Here is a 27,526-nt window from a genome sequence, read left to right as displayed (position 1 = left end):
TCTTGTCTCTATAGTATTCATATCAGCAATTTTTTGTCCTGATAAGGATTGCAGATATTGTAATGCCAAATGAAATGAGTGACCCTTAACTCTAGCAGGCCTGCATTCGAAGCATGTGATTTTGTAAACCTAATATTATTTTAAAGGAAGCTGGATTTTTCTGCTACTGTACTTCCTAAGATAGTCTCCCTCCCCTTTTTTTCAGGCAAGAAATAAAAGCTTCTTTTGGTCAATTTTGATGAGCCAGGAACACCTACTGCAGTTGGTGTCACTGTTCCCCATTCTGAGCACCTGAAGTACCGCTCTGATGTGGCTTGGGTCCTATGAGAGGCAAAGGTTCCCCGAACTACTGTAAAGGGCTGGAGCGCTCCCCTGGATGCGGTTTGGATTCACTGCTTTCACCTCTTAAGAGTATTGCAGCTATTCTCACCTCCTCAGTTGAGACTGGGCCTTTGTACTTACGGGAGAGGAATGCATGGGGCCAGAGAACAAGAAATGAAGAGTCTGAACCTAATGAGACTGTTCACCACCTGAATTCTAGCCTTTGCTTCAAGGACCACTTATGGATTTTGTATTAACATCATGACCAAATACCACTTACTATATATAGAATGAGTTACCATCATTTCCTCTGTAATACTGGGAAAAATCAGTATAACAAAATCATATTCAGATGGTAATGCTACTTGAAGATACACACCTAAGGCGTTTTTTGGTTTTATTTCTGTTCTCAATGCTGTTTGCAGCATCTCATCAGGTTGAAGCATTTCTCTAACTAGAGAACTAATAAAGTACATGTTCAGTGCCAGACACTATTACACCCCAAAATACAGCTTCTTCAAATTTAATTCAGTATGAATACATATTAGTCTTTGTTTACAATATTAAGGTCAGAAGTTGTGCAAAAATATAAATCAAATTTAAAAGATTAGAGGAAATACTTTATGAACACTATTTAATGCTTTATTTACAGTAGGTTAGACTTTAATTTACAAATTTTTCAATGATTTTGTAGTTCTAACCCTTATACTAAATTGATTTTTTTGTCTAAAATATTTGTAAACATACAAACCTCACACGAACTTTATAGATCTCACATCATTGTTAAATATTAAGAGTTAAACGGATAGTTAAGGACAGCTACTCTAAATTTCATTCCATGGGATTTAATAATGTCAATATTAAAAGTAGTATTTGTTATATCTGTAACTATACGCAGAAAAGAGTTAACATCATTCACATAAATCGGTCAGAAACAGTTAGCTTTATCCTAACCCCTGAAGATGTTTAAGACCAGTACCTTGCAAGTTAGCATATTCTTAAATTACAGTTGGACTATTCACATATCTCAGTATCCCATACTTACCTGCTTTAATAATACACAACTATAAACAGCATGCAGATATGCCATGTGCATATATAGTCAAATATGAGCTAAAATTGATTTTAATATGTAAAACTTTTTGCATACGTATTCAAACATCATAAAATACAATGTTGCATTCATGAATGCACCAACTCCTTTATGTCAGTAGCTCTACATAATAAAGTTATTCTTAGAAGGGAATATTAAAATAATTCATCTTAACCTGTAGGATGTGTTTTAAGATGGACACAATATAATTACCAGTGTAGATACACTGGCCAAGTAAGTTGCCCATAGATATTTTAAAAAATAGCCTTTTAAACTTGCTCACATAAATATTTCAAATGAATAACCCATATATACAGAAAACAACATTTAAAGTATAGCTGTTGCTGCTCATTTATTCCTCTGAAGTTTTCAAAAGTTTTCTTCTTAACTCATTAGTTGCTCTCGAGCAGATTGTATGAAATCCTTCCCCTACCCCAACTTCTGGCTACAAATACACAATCACGGAGCTTTATCAATGTCATTGCCCACTCCGGTGATAAATTCTAAAATAGAATTAAAAATGGAAGTATTGGAGACCAATGAGAAAATAACCCAAACTAAACGTCAGGTACATTAGCGTTACCATTACATATACCAGTCTTCACTTTGATAGTGTACGTAGTGTAGTACAAGTCTTTGACTCGATGTTTATTTTAGTTCCAAATTGATGGTAGTGCTTTCCTGTACTTTCCACGTTCATTCTCATTCACTCAATTTTACGCCGCCTCTTAACTTGATGACTGCCTAGAAACTCTACCGTGCGACACAGTTCAGAACATCTCAACTTTATTATCTGATGTTTGTTTTTACATTTCAAATACGAAGGCTTTTTAATGGAAAATGAAAAGAGTGATCAGTTACTCACAGTCTCTCGAGGGATCTCAGTCCAAAGAAAGAGCCATTCTTTAACCACAAGATCTTGTTGTTACTCAGAATCCTACAAGAAGTCAGGAAAGAATCTGGTTAATAGAACATGATAATTCCACATATTAAAAACATGCAATTATAGTAAATGCAGAGCAGTCTCTGTAAAATACTAATCACAAAATTCTCTGCTTCATTTCCATTTTCCCATCATTGCAGTAGATAAAGATTACCATTTCCTGAAGTACATTGTTACTTCTTTAATAAAGAAGAGCACATTCAAGAAATACATCAACAAAATGAAGTTTGGCTACACCATGGAAATTATAGCTTTGATAAACACCCATGCTTCACTAGAAAATTCTAAACTACCCTTCGCAAAGGTGCTTGTTAGGCTTCCCAGCCAGCAAAAAGGTTGAGGAAGCAAGGGACAGGTTAAAACTGCTCCACTAGACCAGAGCCCAACAACTTAGTTACTTTGCAGTGGCTGCTATAAAAGCAGGGATTTACAAAGAGCTCTACTACTTTACTGCCAATGGCTGATAGATATGCCGTAACAGAAGGTTCACCAGCCCTAACCTACTCCCTCAAATACTGAAATGGGAAATAGAAAATATTTCCTTTTGATAAGAGATACATCTCAAAAAAAGAAAAAAAAAGTCTTACTGTAAGAACACTCATCCCATCCAAAAAATGTTTTCCCCTTGCAACCTCTGTGCAGTAGAAAATCAGCTGAAAGCTACAACAGAAGACTACATCGGGCCCATCCCTAACCATCACAACACATGCAAACTGAATCTGCGTACAAGTTATTTAGGAAGGTCTATTTCCTCTTTGTTGAACTGCTGCGTATAAAATGTCACTAGTGGCCCTTTCCAATTTAGTGATTTTTCACCACTATATTTTCCCAAATATCGCAGAAGCAATATTGCGTGAATATGTGCACATTTTGAAGATGTAACCTCTTAAAAATCTCACTATACATAAAAGAATGCAATTTATCTTAGAAGGTCAAGTAATCATTTTAACAGATCTAATGCTTATACAATGCATGGGAGAAAATTTTGTCAGTATGAACAAATAATTCCAACTGCTTAAAATATTAGTCTTTTAATATCATGTCTAAAATTATACTTCTCTAATGCACAGAATTCCATTTTAGAATAAGAGATATTGCTTGCAATAAAACCAATCAGCCAAAAGTCTTCGTGACCTTAACTAGTAAATTTGAGACTCAGAGTATCTACTTCCTTTTACTTTTGCAAAAAGTTTTAGAACAATATTATACTGGACTATCTTGTCTGGCTCTTAGCATTTCCTATTGTATATTAACAGTAAGTGCCTTCCCCAGGACACATACACTACCTAAATTCACAAGGGCTAAATGCAAAAGACAGTGCATAGCACTGACCAAAGGTAAACATACAATAATTGATACAGAAAAGTTGAAATACCATTATGTAAATAAAATCTGGAGACTTTTGCAAGGTCTTTGTAAAATTCATCAATAAGCATCCACACAAACCAAATTTGATGGCCCACTGTCACTAGACATAAGGAAGAATAGAGCAGCTCAGATTTTAGCTAGGAGCTAACGCCTTTGGTATCACACTATGGTGTGACTCAATGCACTCATGCAGCAACATTGCTCCTTACCCAGAGCTGGTCAGCAGAGCAGACAAGTGGCAATTTGGGACTGACCACAAACACAAGGCCTCAAATCCAGGAACTCCCTTCCAGCCGTGTGTGTGAATTTCTGCAACCTTGGGACTAAAATGCACAACATCTTTTGAAATGAGAAAGACTTTCTAGGTATACGACAACACCATAAAGAAGAATTTAGTTTAAAAGGGATGTAAAGTGGTTTGCCTAGGCTCAGATTACACCTAGGATGAAGGATCATCTGTTATCCCTGCCCTCCCTGGCTTCCTGCAACAGCTCAATGCTGGCCGGGCCGCAGCATGGCTCCTGGAGGCTGTGTGCCCATCGCACAGCTGGGCGTTTACTCCACTTCCATGGGCAGCATCTACCCCTCCTGCTCTAACCCACACACTTGAAAGAGAACAGAAATCTACACTGATGATAAAAATCAGCAATGCTCCGATGCCTGTGTTGTACATGGCCATCAAATGAGAAACTCCACATCTCACAATATCTTCTACTTCTCACAGTAAACACCATAATGCTTATGACATGGTAACTATTTCTCTAATCTAGCAACTCTACATTACAACTCTAGGAATATATTTAAGCAAGTGACATGATGAAAAAGCCCAAATTCTTTCAATACACAGTGACATATATTGGAAAATTGTTTAAATACATGAGATTTTCTATTATTTTATTCTGTTCTTTTATTGATCTTATCTCCTTAGGATGAACAGAACTTGGATTAGCCTAAGAAAAGCAAAGTCCCAAGAACTGAAGCTGGCTGGGCTTGGGAAGATAACACATTAAATTCCACTCCATATCACATCATTTCATCATATGTTGTGTCATAGAGTGATCATCTTTGAGGCATATTGCAATGACATTAGCTACAAATACTATATTTGGACTGATCTGCTTAGTCAGCTTTGCAAAGAAACATGTACTTCAGAAGTCCCATCTCACTTAGCTATAGTAAGTATTTGTGTCTTTGAAAATTCTGCATGATGCCAATTTGTTTTTCTGGTCTTCTAACCATTATGCCGAGACAAAGAGGACAGTCTGAACTTCATGAACTTAATTCCATGGAAATTCCAAGTTTCAACAGCACATGCATCTCCTACTCTCCACCTCCTGGTCTTTTTCTGTATGGCCCTAAGTATGTAGATTGAAAGCAATATCATTTATCCACAAATAAACAAACTCCTAGAATTTAAAGAGAACTATCTCATTGATAATCACAAGAGAAAAAGCAGTTCACAAATAGAACACATAGCCAATACAGCTAATGTTCTACAATACTAGTATTCCATTTAGTTGTTTTATTTTACTTTTCTGAAAAATAAATTAAAACATCAAAAAATAAAGGACACCACAAAAATAAAAAATATTATAGACCCTACCTACATACATTTCAGTTTTTAAGCTAAACCCTTCAGATCTTTATACCAGACTTTCACATAGACTTTCACACAGTGATCAGGTTTCTAAATTGAATTTCCTTCATGGCCTTCTGTTCTCTACAGTGCCAACTGAAATGCAGCTTTTCTAAACACAATAATATGGATATTAGTTATAGTTAAAATCTGGAAATATTTTTTTTTCCTGTGCAGAACAGGAAAGCATCATAGCTTTATCATATTCTAGCATTCAGATAAGGTCTATGGGTTTAAAAAAAGAGAACAGGGAAAATTTTGGTTACAATGTTCAATAAACTAACACAAAAGAAACTTAGCTACAGATCTTTGAAAGCAGTCTTTTTAAGTAATCAATGTATGGTCAAATTGTGGATCTTATTCTTGAGGCTCAAATTCCACTGAAGAATTTCCTATATTACTTCTTTAGAAAAGTACTTAATGGATATGAAATATATGAATAGCATCCCTCTATAGTTTGCTATCTCTTTTCCCTCAGATACAGTCACCTGCTTACAGGGGGATGTTTGTAATTAGAGACATACAGAAATTTTGCAGGAAAAGAGAGACATGAACAGCCTTTTCATGTACTTACAGAAAGGAAGGTTTGGTGGGTAAGCACACGAAGGTGCTATTCATGTCTTTGATTCTGTACGTCTTATAATAATACCTCTCAGATGTAATAGTATTTTTAACCACATTAGAAACTCTTATTTTACTTATTCAATATGAATCCTTTATTTTAACAAAAGATTAAGTATAATTTGGATTTTTTAAATAAATCACCACCCCGCACCCACTATGATTAATTTTCTCACATTCTATCTATTGCCTTCAGTATTTTCACTTGCCTTGTTTTTTTCTGATGTGCTAGTGAATCACAGTGCTAAAACAAATATTGCTACACATTGTAACTAAGCAGCTGGTTCAAATAATTATCAGTTCCTAGCCATGTGTTAGGAATCTCACATTTCAAATATTTTATTCTGATGAAACATCTGGAAAACGAGCACACTATTTTAGAGAAGCTATTCTCCAGCTCTCACTATCCCCCAGCTCTGAAATAGCCCCCTTCACCTGACCTATAGCTGTGCCTTGGAGCACGTGATCCATAGGGGTAGTTTCACGATGCAAACACACTACTGGGATGCACTGCAAGCCAGGCTACCTGTGATTTCACTCATCCTGCACTGGAAACAAACCAACCTCACGTGTACACAGTAATACTAGCTACTGGGGATACATAAGGCCAGAGGCCAGCCCAGGGACTATTCAACCTCTGCTGCATGTATGTACGTATGCATGGCCATTTGGTTTGTCCTTTTCACCCAATTAAAGGTTGAGAGTAATAGAGCAAGTTCATATTAAAACAGCAACTTTTTTCTTCCCCTTCCTTTGGGGGAAGGGACTGTGGTGGAGCATCCATCGACATGGCATGGCACTTGGCCCTGGTTCTTCTCTGGGAGGGAACTAGTCCTCACATTAGGATTAATCAAGCACAAATCTTATCCCAGTTTCCTTAAAGGGATGCTACTACCTTTGCTTTTGTGAAACTATGAAACGTGCAAAAAGATGTAATCCTGCCAACAAAGTCTCATTTAGGTATAAAAACTTGCCCAGTACAAAGAGAATCTACTGTATTATTGTAAAGATGTGTCAAATAAAAAGCTCTCAGTTATAACGCACTTCAACTTCCTACAACACCTCAAGCAGAGAGAAAGAATCTTTCCACCATGCCCTCGAAGTCAGTGGACTTGGGTTCACTCGAAACAGCAGAGGAAATAAATTCCACAGCTCAGGCCTCTTCAGCAAGAGGATGTTGCCTCCCACCCAGTGAAGCCTGAAGAACGCGAGCTCAGATAGGCCCATCAAGGTCTGTAGGACTGCAGTGCGCCCAAATATTCTTCAGATAACCAGACCCAAGATAGACAAGACATTTCAGATGAAGACTACCATTCTCAAGTGCACACTTAACACACAGGGAAGTCCGTCCTGTTACTGCAAACATGCATTCCCCGTGATAATATTCAGAGGGGAGGGGAATCACAGGGAGGGGGGAAAAAAAGAAAGTAATACATCTACGTCCACCTGATTTTCAGTTGGGTAGTGCAGGAATTGGTTCAAATCTGTGTCTAGCTGATATGACTGAGCAACAGTCTAGAAAATGAATCCTGCAAAACTCTTTCTTTAAAGTCCACTCATTCAGAGCAGCTGAAGGTACCCCGACGTACCACCAGAGATGGCTACTAGGACACTAACCACTCTTGCCATTGCTGTGAACTTCCTCTTAATCCTTGCTGCTTTTCCCATTTCTCAAATTAAAAAAAAAAAGGTATGGGAGATGAATATCCAAGATACCTTTGACAAAAGATAGAAAACTTAGTCCAGTAAACATTTTATACTTTATATCTGAGAACTTTGTGCTGGGGTTATGCATTTCAAAGTTCTGCAGTTTCTCTTACATACTAATTTCAGATCAAGACAAAAAAATCTTATTTAAACAAAATTTAAGCACCAATAATAGTGGCTCATTTTACACTACACACTAATAACAGAGTTGGCATGTCACAGTCTAAGCTAAGCTACTTCTTCTCTTTACTCAGTGTATGGTTAGATAGAAAAGGAATGTGCAGACATCCTATGAAATACTTGGACACAGTGGTTGGAAAAATGTGAGAGAATAATACAGTAATTCAGTAAACAATAATATAATATGAGAATAAGATAAGACAGGAAACATTTATATTGAAATACTACAGTATTGTGTAAAATGAAAAACTAAGTTTTAAAATCCTTCTTCCAGATAAACAAAAATACTGTTTATTCCCACAACATGCATAATTCATTGAGACTTGTACTATAAAAACAAATTAGAAAGAGACTTGCACCACAAAAACGGCAAAAATAGAGGGGAAAAAACTGTTCTTTTCATGCCACATAGGTGGATATACATGTAGCTATCATAAAACAGAAGTACTAACATCAACTGTACTGCTCTCAAGTGACATATGTCTTCCCTAAGGAGGTTGTGCTCCATTGTATTGTTTTTCAAACTGAACAAATACTAGATAGAATACTACAAAAAATCATGTAGCATGCAATAAGCCCTAGTCACTTAGTAACCTCCCAGTTGGTTTTATCACTACCTTCAGTATTTTCCAGTTGTCGAACCATTAGTTTTTGCTAAACCCATTCACCTGCAGCACGATCAATCCCAAGCACTAGTTAAAACAGAAAAATACTCAAAATGACATTCAATTGTAAGCAAACACTGTGTTATACATAGTCAAAAAACAAAACAAACAGTTCTAGCTGAAGAAATACTAACAATGTACTACTTGTTATTCTTCTAATAAGAACAGTATCACTTGAATAAGTATACAGATTTGGAAATACCATTTAATGACTGGAAAAAAAAATAAATAAATAAAATAAAGAGCTATAAGGACTGAAAAACTAGTTCTAGTTTATTATTTAAATGAAAGGCTGTCTAAAAGGGCGAAGAAAAGCTAGCAGTCTGTCATACATTTGATGGAATGTAGGAGAAGCTGTAGTTGACCATTCATATTATGGAATAAAATATTGCTTTTGTGGAAAATCATTGTTTGGAATCCTCACTTTCATTAACTCAAAGTATAAGGTGAAATTGTTATTAGAAATGGTATTTTTAAACCATGAACTACAAAGTAGTCAAAATAATTTTCTTTGGAACAAGCCTAGATTGTTCCTTCACGGTTCTTGCTGGCGGCTTTTCGCTAGCACTCCTCCTGGGTGGTATAACAGACTGCTAGATTACATCCAAAATAACAAGTCAGAATTTTCACACATAAATCATTGCAGAACCTGATTCAATTAACTAAAATCATATTCAAGAGCATTTTTATGTAAGCAACATTACAATTCAAACTGTAAAACAAAGTATCTTCATCACTGGCAGGACACACAACTCATCATCTCCCCAATATTGGCTCAGTGGTATGTATTAACAAAAAATAAGGCAGCAAGGTCACTCTTCTCAAGAGATCTTAATCTGATTTCTTAACAATGAGGAGTTAAGAGCTCCCAGTTTTTGAAACAAGCTCCCTCTACTACAGGGTGATATTCATTAACTAAACAGGACAAGAAGCAGCAGAAATCAAAGCACTGCTAATAGAACTGTAAGTACTTCAAAAAAGAAATATGACTGTCTATTTTATGGTATTTGTCAAGCACTAGCAAACTTCTGAATCATATGATTCTCTCAATAAAACATTTTTTTCTTCCACAAAAAAATGTTAAGATACAGAGGCTATAAATGCATAGATCAGTCAAGAACCAAAATATCACAGAGCAATTCTATGCTGAAAGTTTAAATCAACTCTATTCAAGACACTCAACACCTGGAAAACCTATTTCGTTAGTGGATGACTGCAGAAACAGGTATCACAATATAAACAGTAAATAGAAGTACGGAGTTTGGTTTCACTGAAATCATAGCATGTTATACTGCTGAGTATGTAAAAATATCTCTACCTGTACAGACCCATCATTACTACAACCTTTATACCATCATTAAACTATCTAGATAAATTTTGCTTTAAGAAGTCTTGAACTTGAGTGCAGATAACTTTTTCAAATATAATTTGAAACCTTAATACATGACCTTTTGAGAAGGTGGCATTTTCATTACTTTTTTTGAGAAATATGATTTCTTAAAATTAAGATATAAATGAACTTTTGGACTATACCACTATACCTAACTACTTTCTCTGTGCATGGTCTTTAGTTTAAAGATACCTCTGCATGTTCAGCTTTCCACAATGAGTCTTACTGAGTCCAGCAGAATTACTCACAAGGGAAATTTATCATGTGCATTAGATTTTGAAGATCAAAGGTTCTATTCTCAACATTTTCTTTGGAAAAAGGGAGGAATTGTTCAAAGCTATCTGCACAACGAGAAGGAAATCCTTATATCTGAACTTTCAATAACATACCACATCTGAAGAGTGTATGCAGGCAATTGGTGACAGCATGGGTCTGCATGCCTTGTTGTTCCGGGTCCTGCTTTTGACTCACTGCACAAGTTTCATTAAATCATTCAATCTATTTGTTCTTCAGGATACAGGATTTATAAACAGATAACGTGACACCTAATTCTTAAATGTTTGAAAAGGGCTTTCAGAGCTTTTCAGATACACACATAAATATATACATATATTTCATAAATGAGTATATACATTTTACATGCATTTATTAGCGAGGGAGGGGAAAACGGATTGATACAGACTAAAAAATAATTACTTCCCCCCCTCCCCATTAAGCAACTTAGCATAACATGAAAAGGAACTTGTTTATAAGAAAATTAGCTTTTCATTTACTTGTCATTCAACATGGTTGACTTGAAATGACATTCGTATAGTCGTCTGTTATTCAAACTCACACAACTCACTGATTACCTACGGTGCAAATGAGGAGAGGATAGGAGGAAGAGGACAGCTGGGTAACCAATGCATGGAAATGATGCATAGATCTTGGCATTTCACTGCACTCCACACCAGTTAGACAGGCAAGAGCCTGAGAAGCGCATCTTGGACCCATAGGATAGGAGCTTTTACGCTAACTTCACCAGGCCCAAGGATTCATTTAGGTTCCCAATTTCAAACTGGTGTGAGAGTTACTGTGAGTAATTTGTCGGGGTGAATCAAGTCAAGGTCAAGGTAGCAACCTATTCCTCCTTTCTCCTGTTCAGACAAATAATCATCAGCATCCCAGGCTGCCTTGCAACTCTCACGTGAGCCATAACTGTCGTTTACATTATCTATGATACATCAGATAGCCTTATTCTCCAAATAACTTCTGAATCTCTGTTTAAGCTCAAGAATTTTAACCAGATTGATCAAATTTCAATAATTTCTGTAGTCTAAGTTTTGTGAGAAAACAACATTCATTCACTTTCCTAATTTGGGATTTACTATGCCTTCCTTTCTTCTAAGTTGCTTTGAAAAAGGATTAACATTTCTTGAGCCAGTATTCCTTACTATATGTTTTATATTACGTTTTATTTATTTCCTTTATAAGATCTTTTCCACCTCCTTCCACATTATTACTCTTTTTCAGCCCACTATCCTTCTCTTAAACCCTAAAATACCTTTTCTTTGTTTTTCCCTGTTTTGCTGATTTTAAGTATTTCTAATACAGCATCCTAAATAGCTTTCATATTATTTCTGAAAAACACATTCAGAATTGCCTTACAAACACTCATGTGCCTCAATTACTGCAACAGAGAAGCAGTAAAATTGCTGAATATAAATTCAGAAAAACAGTGAAAATTCTTCAGTGTAGTTAATTTATTTTGATTTCCTTCCAAATTGGTTTGTTTTTGTAATGGTTATATCCTAACTCACAGGTTCTGCCGGGATTGTAATTGTGTTTTGCTGAAGAGATATCTACGGTAGTGTTTTCTAACTGATGATATATATCAGCTGATAACTCAATAAAATCAGGACTCATTCTGATCCTTTGGGTAATATATCCAAAAAGTTTAAAAATTGAAAGCTGAAAAAACACTGGTCTGGTAACACAAAATAACTCCTAGATGAATTTTAGGAGAAAAGATTTTCTCCTAAGGAGGCATTTTAAAGAGCTAGACTATTAAATCTAAATTGCTAGTTCTATTTTGCCTCCGACAGTAGGACTGCAAGTCAGGAAGCTCTTCCCAGGACTCCATTTGGTTTCAAAGACAACTTGAGAGGAACAGAGATTTACGTGTGAATAAGTGTGACAAATAAGTTTTTCTAGAAGTACTGCAAATGCCTGCTGCTATATGCTCTGGCAGAGCGAGATCCCTCAACTTGAAACAGTTGGTGATTATTCATACTCAATGCAAGAGATCCAGCAACCCCTCCCATAATGCACAGATGCCATCATATCAGTTCACATTTCTTTTGGTGGTACTATAAGACTTGAAAGTGATCTAAAAAAAGAGGAAAAGAAAAAGAAAAAGAAAAAAGAAAGAAAGAAAGAAAAAAAAATAGCACCCAGGCAGGCAATGCAGGACATGTCCAATTGCAGCTAACTTACAATCACAGATTCACCGAGTTTGGAAGGCGTATCCAGAGGTCATCCAGCCCAACTCCTGCAAAAGGCAAGTCCGGTTACTTTAGGTTGCTCAGGGCCACGTCCAGTCACATGCTGAAGATCTCCAAGGATGGAGACTCCACAATCTCTCAGAGCAACCTGTCCCAGGAGTTAGCTATTCTCATAGTAAAATTTTTTTCCTTGCAACAAATAGTTGTAGTAGTAGTAACCACAAGTTAGCTTTGGTGATGGGGCCATCAGGTGCGGTAGATCAGTTTGGCATCAAGTATGGTTTTTAAGGTAGAAATTCTGTAAACTGTATACACTAAGAGCATTTCTACAAGGACACTGAACAATCCTCTAAAAACTGGGATTCAGAAGTTAAGGCCAGACAGTCTGAGGTTCTCCGCTCTCTTTCACCTTAAACCTACTAGAGAAACTAGTGTAGGTGGTTATGGCAAAAAGCAAGATTGCAACAGTAAGGTTCAAACTGAGGAACCCGGAGCCAGGGCAAGATATACAAGGATTTGGACCTTGAGCTTTACTTCAGTCTCCTGGTTTATCCAACTTGAACTCTAACTGGACCAAGAGTATTTATACTAGGGATTATATGGCAACATATATCTGTACACAATCTATATCTGTAGGCAATCTATAGCCTACCAGTTGTGCTAGGAAACATAAAGTTAACAAAAATTGCCATATACTATTTCATTTCTGTGTCAGTTCTTTCCTTTTACCTAATATAATCAGGATCCATAAGACACAAATGAGATGACAACAGCAAGGGCTAATCAGATCAGATCCCAGTTCTATATACCCAAATCATATTGAAAAATCAGTCTAACATATCTTGAAAATAAACTGTGTAAGATTTCAGTTGTTTCCAGTACTAAATTATATCATTAAAGGGATTACATTTTAAAAAATTCTCCATGTTAATACATTATTACTGAATACATTTTTGGAAAGAAACAAACATTTCATGTCATCATCTAGAAATAAAGCTTTCAGTTAATTTTTATTTCCAAACTGGAAATATATTAAGGGGTGCCAAATCAGTACAGAGAATTAACAATGAATTATTACAGATAGAAGACACAGATAGAAGACATAGCTTGCTTAGATAAGAGAACTAATTTTCAGTGAAAATAATGTTCATTCTGCCTTTTGTTTCTTACCTCCACAAACAGATTTTGCACTGTTCAAGGACAACATGGTTACCTCAAGAAAATGAGCTAAAACATAAGATTCCCATAAGCAGTTTGGGAAGGCAGTTCTCATGCAGTGTAAAGAACTTCACCCAGAAGCCTCAAACGCTATCTATCAGCTCAGGTGCTTGAATTATCCTCCTAAGACCCTGTTGTTCAATATTTGATGTTCTTTCCATTTTAGCTATCTCTGCAATCTCTGAAATAAAGCTTTCAACACAACTGTTCAAAACACTGATATAAATAATACAAACAAAAACCTAACATCTGATGCAAGTTCCATCACCCAAGTAACTTTTTCCTACCTTGTTTTATGTTTGTTTCTTTCACATTAGTCAATGTGCAATCCATCCAACCCCCTCGTTTGATACTTGATTGCAAACATGCAGCATTACCTCGCAGTGTGCATTTCTGTCAAATGGCTCCTAAAACATTTAAATATACAGTAACCGTAGCTGACTGCATTGCTTTTACAATAATAAACTTTGGCAGTAATATCCGCAAGGAATTCCAAAGTCTTTGTGGGGAATCATGTCCTGGAGCTATCACAGCTATGTTAAATGAAGCTCAGTTATTCCTAATGGTTTCTCAATTCATTTCTTTTAGTGGTTTTTAAAGTTTTCCTAAAATAATGACGACAGAATAATTTATTCATTTTTCGTAAGTGTCTTCAGAGCCTTGAATAAATAATGAGAGTGATAGCACCTTTTGAAGATGCCTGAAATGACACAAAGGGAGCTTCTTTAAGTGAGACTACTTGCACTTATTTATTTTTATAAAACATGAACGTCCACAGGAAGAAGAGAAGAAAGAAGAGAAAGAAAAAAAAGGTGGGGGGGCTAGAATATAGCTACTAGGACTGACGAAGAAAGAACAACTAAAGGAAACTAAGGTAAAGGCTCTGTGGTCTGGCGCACATACAACTGTTCATTAAGGTGGTCCAGAAGTGAAACATTTTTTGTCATTTAGAAAAGCAGAGTGACCTGCTGGAAGTTAAGCAGAAGGACAGAAAAGGAAAAGGTTATCGAATAGCTTCTAAAATATCAGACATTCGTTCTGTGGCCAAGCCACTGTTAAAATAACAGGCACTTGGGTGTAACTGAAGTTATGCAAGAGCAACATCCAAAAACAAGAAGGCAGAGCAAAGAATGGAGCATAACAGACAGTGCTAGTAACAGCCAAGACCAGAGGTAGCCATCTCTTTCTTTTCTATTAAAATACTATTTTCTCATTTATGTTTGCACTAGTCACAACACATGCAGTGGTTATTCTTTTACTGATCACTCAGACAAGTGCTATTCATTTAGGCATACTGTGTAAAATATGAGATGGCCAACTTAAACGATACTTAAGTTAGCAAAATTGCTAGTACAGATACTTGGTCTCCTTATTAGATTTGGATTGAAACCATAAAATATTTGTTAATGGCTGCCAACTGCCTGTCAGATTATAAAAACTGAAAAATTCCTCACCAGGACTAGAAAGAAAGTATATGCTCCCTGAAATATCCAGTAACATTTATAGTACTAAACTTGAATATTTCAGATTTTTTTCACTCATTTTCTTCCTCACATTGTGGTATTATAAAGACTACACAGAAGGTAAATATGATAATTTTCCTCCAAATTTAGTTTAAACATCCATTTCCGTTGCATCTACTATATTGAATTAGATAACTTCAGTATTCCTTACTAGTTAGGCCCCTTTTCCCTAAACCTGTTTACTTATCGCCTGCTAGACTCTCAAGTTCTTTTAGAGCATCAGAAAAGCACCTGCTGAGATTGAGAGATTTGGTATCACCATTAGCATGCTACAGAGTAGTTAAAAGAAATCAAAAGACCTCATCTACAGAGCCAATTAAAAGATGTATATTAAAGGTTAGGCAAAAATAAGTTTCATTTTTAAAAATAAACGCGTCAAAAATCATAACACAAAACCCAACATGTGATACAGCACCAATATATTCTACATTTTGGAAATGCCAGATTGATTGCAATCTCAGTCAGAAAAACGCCTGACGCAAACTAAAAACTTCCTCATTCTAAATCCTCCAAAGGAGTCAAGTAACTGTGCACTAATTCCAACAAACTATACGGAGTTGTTCCTGAGGACATTTAATACTCATAATATCAGTTATATTAAATATGGGGGAGGTGGCAGGCATAGATCAGTGAATAAGAATTGATCAATGCCTTAATTACATATGATTCTGGTTTAACGAGTTTTAATATTCATGCAGAATTATAAAAGACTACCTTAAAGCCTTTCGTGACAGGATAAACACACCCTCCCTGACTGATACATCTGAAATCAAACTTGAAGCATCCACATCAGTTGTCTACCTCTAGTAATATCATTTCCTCTTCCACACTCAGATTTCTTTTCAACTCATTTTCAAAAACGTTTCAACGCATGTCAGACACATCTTGTTTCAAGGATGACAGCTTTGGAAATGAAACTGTTTTAAGGTATTTGGCACTGTTTTTAAATTTCAGTCTCAGAAAACTGTGGCTGTCAGGTTTACTTTTCTTTAAACTAAGAAGTTTCTAGGTATCATGGTTGCATAAAAAGCTCCAAAAGTTGACCTAGGTGTATCCTGTAGGTTCAAAAATGACAAACTAATAGAAGAAACCTTAGAAAAAAGGTCTTTTTTCTCATTTATGACTTTTGAGCACATTAACTTAACAATAACGTCTTTTTTTTTTTTTTTCTCTCCCCTCTCTCCTCTCCTTCAAACTAACACTGCAAGTGCATACTGAAGCAGATCTGGGAACCCTGAAATATTACAGCAGCTTGCCTGAAACAGCAGGGGACCTATGTATTTCCCTGCTGCAGGAGAGAGCAAGCAGTTACCTCTGCAGCACGCTCCAATCATTTCCTCTGGAGATCACGGAAGACCTACAGAACTGGCAAGTCCCTGGCTAAGGGAAAGGCGTCAGAGCCACGAGATCGAGCCGTGGCGACCGCAGGAGGACTCTGCGCAATGCACATGAATATGGAGCGGGAAAACCGTCAGGGAGCTGCTGAAGACCGAGCAGCCCACATCAGCAAGACTTTCACCCTCGCTCAGAGCTTTCTCTAGGTAGCAAAAAACAGAACAAAAATAAGGATTTAGGGATCTCAGAGCGGCTTCATTTTGAGTATCTGTGGTTTCTGGAGCACACTTTGCACAGCCAAATATTCTTCGGATTTTTAGCTCTGAAATACTTCTTAACAAAAAGCTATCCAACTGCTGCTGAACACTCAGGTATTCAATGCAGCCATGATTTTAAATCCTCATACTAAGTAAATAGACAATATATTTCCCAGATGCTGTTTTTGCAGATGAAATGTCTATTTACAAAGACTAAATTTATAAATTTACTTCAGTTCAGAGTGATAGATGCTGGAGATGCACAACGCGTAAAAGTGTTCCTTTACCAGAGCAATCACTCAGAGAGGGGATGTTTTACCTTTCAGGCACTGCTGCATAGATGTTCAGGCATTATTTTGGGATTCAACAGAGCCAAGGTTCCTGGAATTTTGAAATGCTTTTGATGTTCTTTACATCAACAATAATGAACAATAAGAACTGTCTACTGTCATACATGTGCATTTGAAGACCATTACCATGCTGTGTGTAGCTGCGTTTTTTTTTTTAAATGTTAAAGTATGAAACTAAAACTGGCTTAGTAAAACCAGCACCAAAAGGGATTTGCAGAAAAGCAAAAGGCAAAATCTTCTTGTGTCCTCTTTTATGATCCCAGTATGCATGCAAGAGGATATGTAAACATATCATTCCTTATTCTGGAAGGAATTTTATCTGGCCACCAGAATCTTCTTAGCCTTTTTAATAAAACAGATTTTTGGATATTTTAAATGGCTGACTGTCTTCCGAATGATGTTGAAATGTCAAAGGTTATTTTTCATTGCAAAGAGTTCTCTTACTGGTTTTAATAGAATGGAACCATGACTATTTTATTTTGCAATAATGCACAGGAAATGGGTAAACAAGGATTGCAAGCTGTCTCTTCTCTCCTCCATCCCCACTGCAAAATAATATAGGTTTCCAGTAGATTTTAATCACAAGTAAAAAATAAGGAAAAAAAATTAAACTTTCACATTGGTTTTATGATCAGAGATAAAATCCAGAATGGAGTAGTAGAAGCAGAAAATGAGATGATCTTCATTAAGGCCCTGTCACTAGAAGCTGTACTGTGCTTTGTTTTACAAAGCACATCTCAATATGCTTTACCCTTAAAATTATACCTACTTACGTAAGAGGATATTACTTCATACAGTGAATCAAAGTACCAGAAAGAGAATTACTATTGCAGCTTTGGACTCGTGGCTGAGTCTGAAACAAAATCAGATCTTCTGTGTGTCAGACTACAACCCTAAGCAAATGACCATCCTTCCTACCTCGCTATTTTCAACTTGTGCAAGAATTAGCTGAGAATTACCATAAGAGCAACAATTATGAACAAAAATTAGCTGGCAATCATGAACTACCTGAGGAAAGCTTAAGACAATTCCACCGCAACTGGTTTAGACAGAGTTAATTTTACTCATAAGACTGAGCTGCTTATAAAACCACTATGTATAAAAACATATATATGATATAGATATTCATTTAACACATTCCATTAAACCAGTTATGTTCCAGTAAAGCAGTAGCTAACCTCTCTGGGAAAGCTTTCTCGATGCCCTTCTTGTTAAACGCAAGACACAATTAAAACATTAAGATTAGCTATGGAATCTCTCTGAATAGCCACTTGATCAGAAAGGCAATGACAGCAGTGGCTCTTCTCAGGGGACAATCGATTACCCAGCAGCAAATGGGAAAGGACCACTCTGAACATCATTCTCCGGAGACAGAAAACCTGAGAGCAAAGATCAATTTCATTTTGTCCCTAAACCATCATCCAACATGCCAAGTAACTCTGTTTCTAAAAGATAAACTCAGGGAATCTGCTCAGGTAATACACCTGAGAGAATTACATGCTGCAGTAAAACCTGGTAACATCATTTCAGCAAGCATCTGCAATCCTAGAGGGGGTAACGGCAATTTCCAGTTTTGTCAGCATTAAGCTACCTACAGGCCACATCACTGACTTTAGAAACTCCTATACTAACTGCAGCTTTGAAAATCGCACACCAGATATCAGATCTCTGTTAACACCAGAGAACAAATGTTTTGTGGGCCTCTTCAGAAAACCAGCATCTGCTCTGTGATGCCAAACCTTAACAAGTTTTTAATTCAGCTTTAAAAGCATATTCACTAATCTCAACTGGTATGATTTGATAGAAATTCAGATGTAGCTGGACGTTATTTCAGCAGACAAGATTAAAGAACGGGAACATGTCACACAGAGTACCAACTTTGCAGGTCACGTTGCGAAACCTGAAATCTCTTCCACTTAACAGATGCTAGGTACCAACAGACCTAAGAGCCAGTACAAGAAAATCCGATTGCTGCATCCACCCAGTTCACCGAAAACTTAAAGGCACCAGGGAACAAATGCTGCCTGAAAAGGACTCTAAGGAACTCCATCAAGCTGTCAACAGTCTGCTATATTTTCAGCTCCCTTTTCAGTGTGGGAGATAAATTAAAAAAAAAAAAGATTGCTGGACCTGATGCCATCTTTACAGAGCTCCTGAATTACTTGGATTTGAAAGGAAGATTGCTGACTGTCAAAATTTCTTTACCAATAACCTTTTGTGTTTGAAGGGCATAAGGCTGGAAAATTTAATCTGGAGAGTCTAAAGATTAAGATAGCAACTGAACCCAGTTAACGACGAGTACTTCCACTTAACGCTTGTCACAGTAGCTTCATTTGGAAATGACCCCCCTTGGCCCAGGAAGGGTTAAATCAGTTCTCGCTGTTATGGTCAAATTCTAACATTGACTTTTATGCAGACGACTGGCTACCAGAAGCAATGAAGAACTGTAATGGCATTCATTGACCTTTCATCCACATCTAACACTGTCTGACAGAGAGGCTGTTACTCAATCTGTCAATTATAAATTGCCCCCCTGCTGTCACTCTGATCAACTAAATCTGTGATATTAAAAAAAACAAACAAACAAACCCCACACAAACCACCACTCTGTACCTACCACAGCAATAAGTTTCATGAAGACATTCAGCACTGGATATGGTTACTCTTGTAAACTTTTAAAGGCCATTTTTAAAGATGATTTCAAGACTTAAAAACTGCTAAGACTGGAGCCCGAAATCAGACGCTTTCAAAACTATAGCATCTATTCTGCTTCAACACTCAAGAAGCGGTGAAACAAATGAAAGCGCAGAATTAACGCGTAACTTACGTAAGGAGGCCAAACCCCGCCACCCCATGGGGCGAGCCTGCCGTAGCGGCACGGTCCCAGGTCCAACCAGTAGTAAGGCTGAGCACGTACTCCCAGCAGCACCCACACCAACAACACACATGTGCGCGTGGGTATATATATACACACACACACAGTCAGCCACAAAGATCAACACAGACACTCTCAGCACTCAGGCAAACACAAAACAGCACCGACGGCCTCATCCTGCTCCCCTCTAGCTGACCAGGAGGAGGGCCTGTTAGCGAGACATATATATACGCTACACACGTTTGCACAACGCGGATCCCTCCAGCAGCTGGGCTGAGACACTCAGCCCACCCAGTCGCCGGCTCCTCGGTCTCCCCAGTTGCTGCCACCTGGACGTCCGAGTCCCACAGCGCTCCTCCAGGTGCTGGCACTCAGAGCCACGCACAACAGCATCCCTCACCCAGCAAAACCGTCAGAAAGGAATTTAATAAGGCAGTGGGACAGACTGCACTGACCCGGCGCAGGGCATGGCCAGACACGTGTACTGACCAGCCCTTTTTTATCCCCACATGCCTCCCTTTTCCTGTTTGATCTGCCCCAAACCACCTAGACCCCCCCACCTTCACTTCCTCCCCTAACCATCCCATAGGGAGTCTTGCACGATCCCAGGCGGAGACCCCCCTCAGCCCGCGGGGTGCTCCGGAGAGCCGGTCCCACGCCCGGCCTGCCGGCGCCCGAGGCGGCCCTGGAGGAGCAGAGCAGGGCACCCGCTCCTCTGAGCAGGTAATTTGGGCTCCCCTGGCCACTCGCCTGCCGCTGCGCCTCGGCGCTCCCCCGAGCCGGCGGGGCTGAGCCCTCTCCTGCCAGGCCCTGGGGCAGGGCCTCGTGCCCCCAGCCGCCACCGTCTCTCTGCGCTCCTCCGTGCCGGCGAGCTTTTTACCGCGTCGCCCGACGCCAGCAGCTTCCTGACGCGCCGCCGAGTCCGACTGAGCTCGCGCGGAGACCGCCAGCAAGAGAGGGAACCGCAGCTGCCCTACCCGACCAGGCAGCGCAGGCACCGCCAGGACTCCCGAGATTTTGCTGCCAACACCCGCTCCCTCTATGGCAGGTCACTGCTTTCGGAAGGCCCAAGTCACAGCGTTTTTTTCTTCAAGTTATTTGGGTTTTCTATATATTACGTATTTCTTAAAACCAGTGTCGCTAACAAAGAGCGAGCAATGTAATTGCTAACACGCACATAACGCTCTCGCCTGTGAATACAAAGCAAGAACGGCAGAGCTGCTCTGCACGCTGCACTTCACTGCTACTCATTTTGTTTAGGCCGTTCTTTTTTCTGAGGTATTATTTACCACTTTTCTACCTTTAAACAGTTATCAGGATCCTTCTAAAAGGTTTGAAAGCAACCACGAAAACAACTTCATACCTGAGCCCACCACTTTCATTCATGTTGAATTGCACTGAATTAGTACTCCAGTCCGCCCCATTTTGAGTAACACGCGTCAAGACACGCTCTGTCAGAGCAAGCTCTTCCTTCCTCAGCTCAGCAACAGAGGAAGCTTCCTGTCGCCCCAAGCGCAGCGCAGAAGAGAGCTCCTGGTCCCCAGATGAGACAGCACGAGCAGGATGGAGAGAGATGCAGGACAGAGGCAGGACACAGCGTCCTGATGCAATATTTAAGCTATGACGGCTTTAACAGTATCAGACTGAAACATCTCTCAGGCATTTCTGAAAAGAATACTTAAAAGTGTGAGAAAATAACAAAAAGTGAACTCACTCCCCTCATCTCAGTGAATCCCCCTGTGATTCTGCAGTATCCACCATACCCAAATAAGGAACACATTTAGGGATCTGACAAGAGGTATCCCCCTTTAACTATTTGATCACCTTCTTCAAAGCATCCGCAGTTGTAATTTTATATAAATGATATACTGGGACTATGAAAAGCTCCTCAGCCTACCATCTGGATCATCTCACTCCCATCTGTAAATCATCAGCTAACCACTGACTAGTCAGCAGTTACACATTTTAGGTAGCAATTTATTATATAACTTGTTTAAATATATACATACAAAATTATTGTGAGCCTTGAGAGGTATGTAAGAACAAGATTAACAGATTTCTTACTTAGTTTGAATACGAGTTTAAATGTACCTACACAGCACACGTGCTATTGTTTCATTTATATTTCCTTAAGCCTGCAGCAAGATTTTATTAGCTGTATTAGCCCAAGGCATGTAGCACTCAGGAGATGAGTGCAATTACTAGTTACAAAGTTTATATTGTATAATTTTGTAGCTTCCTAGTTTTAGAAAGAATGAGTAGCAAAAAAATCAACTACAAACCACCACTAGTCTCATTCATTCCCAAATGAATTATCACTTAAACAAGTGAAAATTCCAATATCTACTTTCTAACATGCAGCACAACTTAAAAAAAATACACTAAGTTTGATTTCCAACTGGACTTGGTACTTTACAACATTCATTCTGTTCCCCAGGGAAGGGTATCAAGAGCTCCTAATAGTGCTGTAAGCTCAAAATAAAAGCAGAGCTCTTGGCCACGCTGCTTGGGAATGTTAAGTCTGTAAACTAAGGAAAGTATTTTATATGCTTAGGGGTGTTTTTAAATTCCTTTTATTATGGAAGCAAACTCCTAAATCCGATGGTGTTATTATGAACACTTGAGACAGTTTTCTAAACTTTAACAATGCATCTCTATCTTTAAATTCCTTCAGCTTTCTTACTACATTTAAACAGAAAGAATTTTTATAAGACTGATTAAAATTTCCCTAAGCTATATAGTTTCATAAATATGTTTTCATGAAGAAAGAAGAGCTCTTGAACTTGAAATGGGCAGCTTTTGAATCTAGAAATTCAATTTCCTTAGAGAATATCTGAAAACCACATTACAGGAAGCTATGGTTCCTGACTTAAGGGAAGTGAATGGAAGGAAAAAGTAAAATAACAAAATGTGCAGCCGATCTGAACTTGCCAAAAAATAAAAATAAATATTACCCTGCATATATTGTCCTCAGTATAGGTTATATTAAAACAGCAATTGATACGAGCCAATAAATGAAAAGAGTATGGCCTTTGTTTAACATGTCAACACATTGCAAATTATCAAAATAAGAAGCAGCAGCATAAGCTAACTGCTTTTACATAGTACTATTCATGAAGGTTTCCTTCCATTTTACAAACTGTTAAAGTATATTTCTTATTACTTTTGGTAATAGACAACAGACATAAATAGGAATTAATATCCTAACTGATGTACTTCATTGTGTATCTATAACCCTGAATCTGATCATGTGAAGTACTGCACACCTCAAAGGAGTGACAAAAAAAAAACAGACTTTAAACAATGTGGGATAAGTTTATTACTCCATAGCATCAATTAATGTTAGCCTTCTAATCTACTCCACTGTAAATAGTATTTCTTATTGGATGCATCTCTTTTCCAAATTTTGCTCTAAATAATTTTGCTTTGATAGTTTCTGTCCTTGTATTTAGGCTCCAGATTTTTAAAATATAACAACCACAATTAACGTGTATTTGAGAACTTGATATTCCTGTGTCATAAGTAACTTACTCCTGTGATAAAATTACTGAGGCAACTTCAAAACTATGTTGTTCCCATAAAACAATACAGCAACCACCACAGATGAAGTTACCTGAGAAAAGGTATGATTTTGTTCTTCAGTAAGAACTGAATTGAACCAGCACCCAAAAATCATCGTTAATTTTGGCAAGATTGCTTCCCTTTCTACTGCTCAGATTATTTATGAAATACAACATATTTCATGATACTTTAATCAGTAAATGATAGTACCGAATGTCAGGAAGTGATGAATACATGCAGAAATAGTCCAGTCACTATGGCATACTGGTATAGTATCTGTACATGTCCAACAAATTCTTACCCTTCACTGACATTGAAGACGAGAAGTGATATATTTAATACAGAATTGTCCGTCTAAAGACATCAAATGTCACTTACATGCTATCGCTCTCCTTCTTACGCTTATTTTCTTATCAGAACCTCTATCTCCAGATCAACACTTTGATTTGGAGAGTGGTCAGCCTGAAGGAAACTGCTTTTTCCAGTTTGAACTCAGGTATTTGGGAATGGGTTTCCAGAGCTGACCAGTAACAAAGAGGACCCAAAGCCTTACTGAAACTTCTGACTGTCCTGTCAGAAGCTCTTCATACAGGAAACTCAGTATGATCTGGAATATATTTGTAAAGCCCTAGTTTACATGAAAATCAGCACAGCGGTAACAACACAGAGTCTAATCTGAAGTTACTAACTACCCCTGTTGCTGGCAGTTTTATTACAGACTTACTTTGTTGTACTTACTCGGCCAGACTTAAACTGGCTGGATCCAGTTACAGCTAAAAGAAAGTATACAGGATAAGTTTCATCTGAAACCATTCCAGTGGAAGAGAACAGAAGAGGAGAAAAGCCCTCAAAATACGTACTTTCCTATCTTCTCCTATGAATTAAATATTCTTTAGAAATGGAGAAAATATAAAATCTCCCTCCCAGCTAATGAAAACTCACAACAAAAGCCGTTCGAAATGACCTGAAAGTGAATGCATTTAAAGATTATCCATTTAGGATATGCAGTCCTAAAGGTAAAGGTGCCCTGCAGGGCTGACCAAGAGCCAACAATGACTTTTGAAACTCAAGTCTGAGACCCCATCAATGGTTTAAACATAAGTTAAGACAATCCTAAACCCCTAAATTCTGACCTGGAGTTATATGCGATTTGAACTCTCTGATGACATAATGCTGGTTATGGTATTTTCATTTCCAACATGAAGAAATTTAACCTACTTGTGTGAGTTCAAATACTCTATGTAAGATCATTTTATATCAGATAAAAGATACCATTAAGATAAAATTCATTGTAGTAAATAAAGCTAACATAAAAGTCATTTAGGCTAGATTAATTTAAGTGTCAAAGTCAGAAGGCTTTCAAAAGTCTCAAGAGCTGTGCTTAACCTGCTTCTTGACTTACCGGTCCAGACTGCTCTTTTTACCTGGCCTTTTAACCTATCAAGTGTCACTGGAAGTAATACGGATTGGTAATATAAAAGACACAAAGCATTTTGAAAGTATCACTAGTTCCTTCCCTTTTCATATAACTTGATCGTTTCAAAATGCAACATTCATAATCCTGACAAACAAAAAGAGCGGATTTTTTAAAAATATTTCTAGACAGCCTTCAGTGCCAATGTTTCATAATATATTCAAAAACACTTTCAGTGAACGTTTCAGAACTGAGCCCAGTAAACATCCAAAGATCACCTCATCACAGGCACTTGCAAGGCGTATCATGGTTTGTGCACTTTCCCGAGTTCAGTTATGTCACAGCACAAGTCAGAGACGCACAAAAGTGCTACATAATCTATAAAGAGCACTGACGAACTTTGTGTGCAGAAACAAAGTAGAATTCCTATGAAATTCTGTCCTCAGAGATAACTTTAAGTATGTACGACAGGGCTGTAAGGTGCCCAGAGCTTTGAAAATCTGCCTAGACCTCCTTGTGGTTTGCTCCCCAAAGAGAGCTCAAAGGCCTTTTGACTATGGAAGACAGAATAGAAATAAAAGTGGTTTTTACCCACAGCTCCACTCCCCCGGTCATTGCTTCTATACAGTTAGTGCTCATTTAAGAACTGGTTTTCGTTAATTCAGAGAGTTTGACTTGCATCAAAACCTGCCTGATTGCCTCTGGTCTTTGAGCAGTCTTCTCTTACCACCTGACAGTGAGTGCATATTGGTGTTTTAATTCAGCACGGGAGCGCACTCTGGAGCAAACCTGGAAATCCTAGGCAAACAGCCTGTTTTCTCTCTCAGACAAAACTTCCAGACAAATTAAGAGACCATGTCTTCTGGCCCTCAAGCTTCACCCCATCGACTTTTATATTTTATATAGTGATAAGGGAAAGGAAGTATTTCCACGCTCCTGTCTCTCCCTATTCCTGGGGATATCAGATGAAAGCACAGGCAAAAGCACAGCAGATAATGGATTAATCTACTTAGACATTTTGAGCCTCCATGTTTGGCAGGACCTGCTTGGAAGCACTGAAAAGTCATAACAACTGACCTCCCTTACACTTCTTCCTCAAACACCTCTGCTGCGATCCCTACAGATCATTCAGAAAGGCCTAGGAACGCAAAGCAGTAACGCTTTTACTTATTAAGCACATCAGGAACTATTACAATTTTATCACACCATCCATGACTTCATACATTTAAGAAGAATAAATTGTTTGGCCATTTCCCTTATCATTTATAGCGCATATGGAGCATAATGGCCCTCCTTTGTACTACCGTAATAGCAGTAAATGGTAATACTGTGGTAGGTAACAGTGAAAAATATAATAGGACTGAGAGGAAGCGCAGATGAACCCTTAAGACTTCCCTCTGCAACAACAGACATATCTGTTATTTACTTGAAGGACAGTATTTTACTACATTGCCAGTATTCATCTGAAACTGTATGAATTTCAGCAGTTTACAGCAGTTTACATGCTGCAGCTCTGCAGCATGTAAACTTTGAATATTTTCATGTCAAAGCAGAAAATAATCAGCACTACTCCCTCTCATTTTTCTTGTATCTGTATCCTCTCAAGAGCAGTAATACTGCAACCTAAATTTACACTTTTCAAATGACAGAATTTAGAGACAAAGAATTTGTCAATAGGACCATTTGTCTGACCCACCAGGATGGGTTTTTTTTTTTGTTTAAGTGTTCCTAAATATTAAAAAACTTCAACATGTATCTTATCAGCACAAAAATGATAGATCGATCTGTCAAATTACAATACGGATTTTGACTCTAAAAGTCATTTGCACCATAAATACAACCAAAGTTTTCAGTCGTTTTAAACTACACACCCAAAACTACACAAAACAGATAAAAACAGATAAAAATGGCATACATGTTAGCTTCAGGCCTGACTACAGATTCTGGTAAATGCTAAAAATTGTAAGTGAACTGGGTATTCAAATCGGAAAACAACTAACATGATACTGCATTTTTGTCACAGACTACTGAGAACACCTCTTCTAGGTAACGCAAAATTGTATTTTGAGTATATTCAAAACCAGAAAAGCAACGACCATTATTCAAAATAATGGATCTTGACTTTAAATACTGGGCCAACCATGTATTGCTGATTTTTCAGCACAGAAAAATGGGAATTTGTTTCTCTCACACTCACATGATTAAAATGAATCAAATACCTGGCTATCACCTTGCACTAAAGAATCTGTTGAAGTATTTCTGTCAGATCGATATAGATAAGTTTCTGTATTCATTAAAATAAAATAAGATTTTATTCACCTTAAAAAGAACACAGAAAATGTTCTGTACTCTGTTCTTTAAACAGCAGTCACAAAACCTGTGGTTATCACTCTCACCAGGCCCATAATTTAAACACTTAAATAAAAGACTGCACAACTGGTATGTCCTGGGAAGAATTAAGTTCAGAAAAAGTTTAAGTCATTCAATATCTTTTATATTATTAGAAATTGCCGAAATACAAATTCTGCTACTGATGTGCCAGCAGCTATTGCTAGTTTGTACTATCTCAGTTTCACTGTTGTCAAG

At 37.8% G+C, this 27,526-nt stretch overlaps 1 protein-coding gene across 2 annotated transcripts in view; it reads right to left on the bottom strand.

Annotated features, from left to right (window-relative positions):
* LOC104145966 (adhesion G protein-coupled receptor A3) overlaps positions 1 to 27,526 on the bottom strand; it is a 281,143-nt gene that overhangs the window by 236,298 nt on the left and 17,319 nt on the right. For both annotated transcript variants that reach the window (XM_068949979.1, XM_068949980.1), the window contains exon 2: positions 2,280 to 2,351. In XM_068949979.1, coding sequence (XP_068806080.1) covers positions 2,280 to 2,351 — 72 coding nt within the window. The remainder of the gene's footprint in view (positions 1 to 2,279; positions 2,352 to 27,526) is intronic.

This window comes from Struthio camelus, chromosome 7, assembly GCF_040807025.1.
Source record: "Struthio camelus isolate bStrCam1 chromosome 7, bStrCam1.hap1, whole genome shotgun sequence".
In the NCBI taxonomy this organism is placed as follows: Eukaryota; Metazoa; Chordata; class Aves; order Struthioniformes; family Struthionidae; genus Struthio; species Struthio camelus.
The sequence above is the reverse complement of the archived record's forward strand: the minus strand, read 5'-3'. Positions and strand labels throughout refer to the sequence as shown.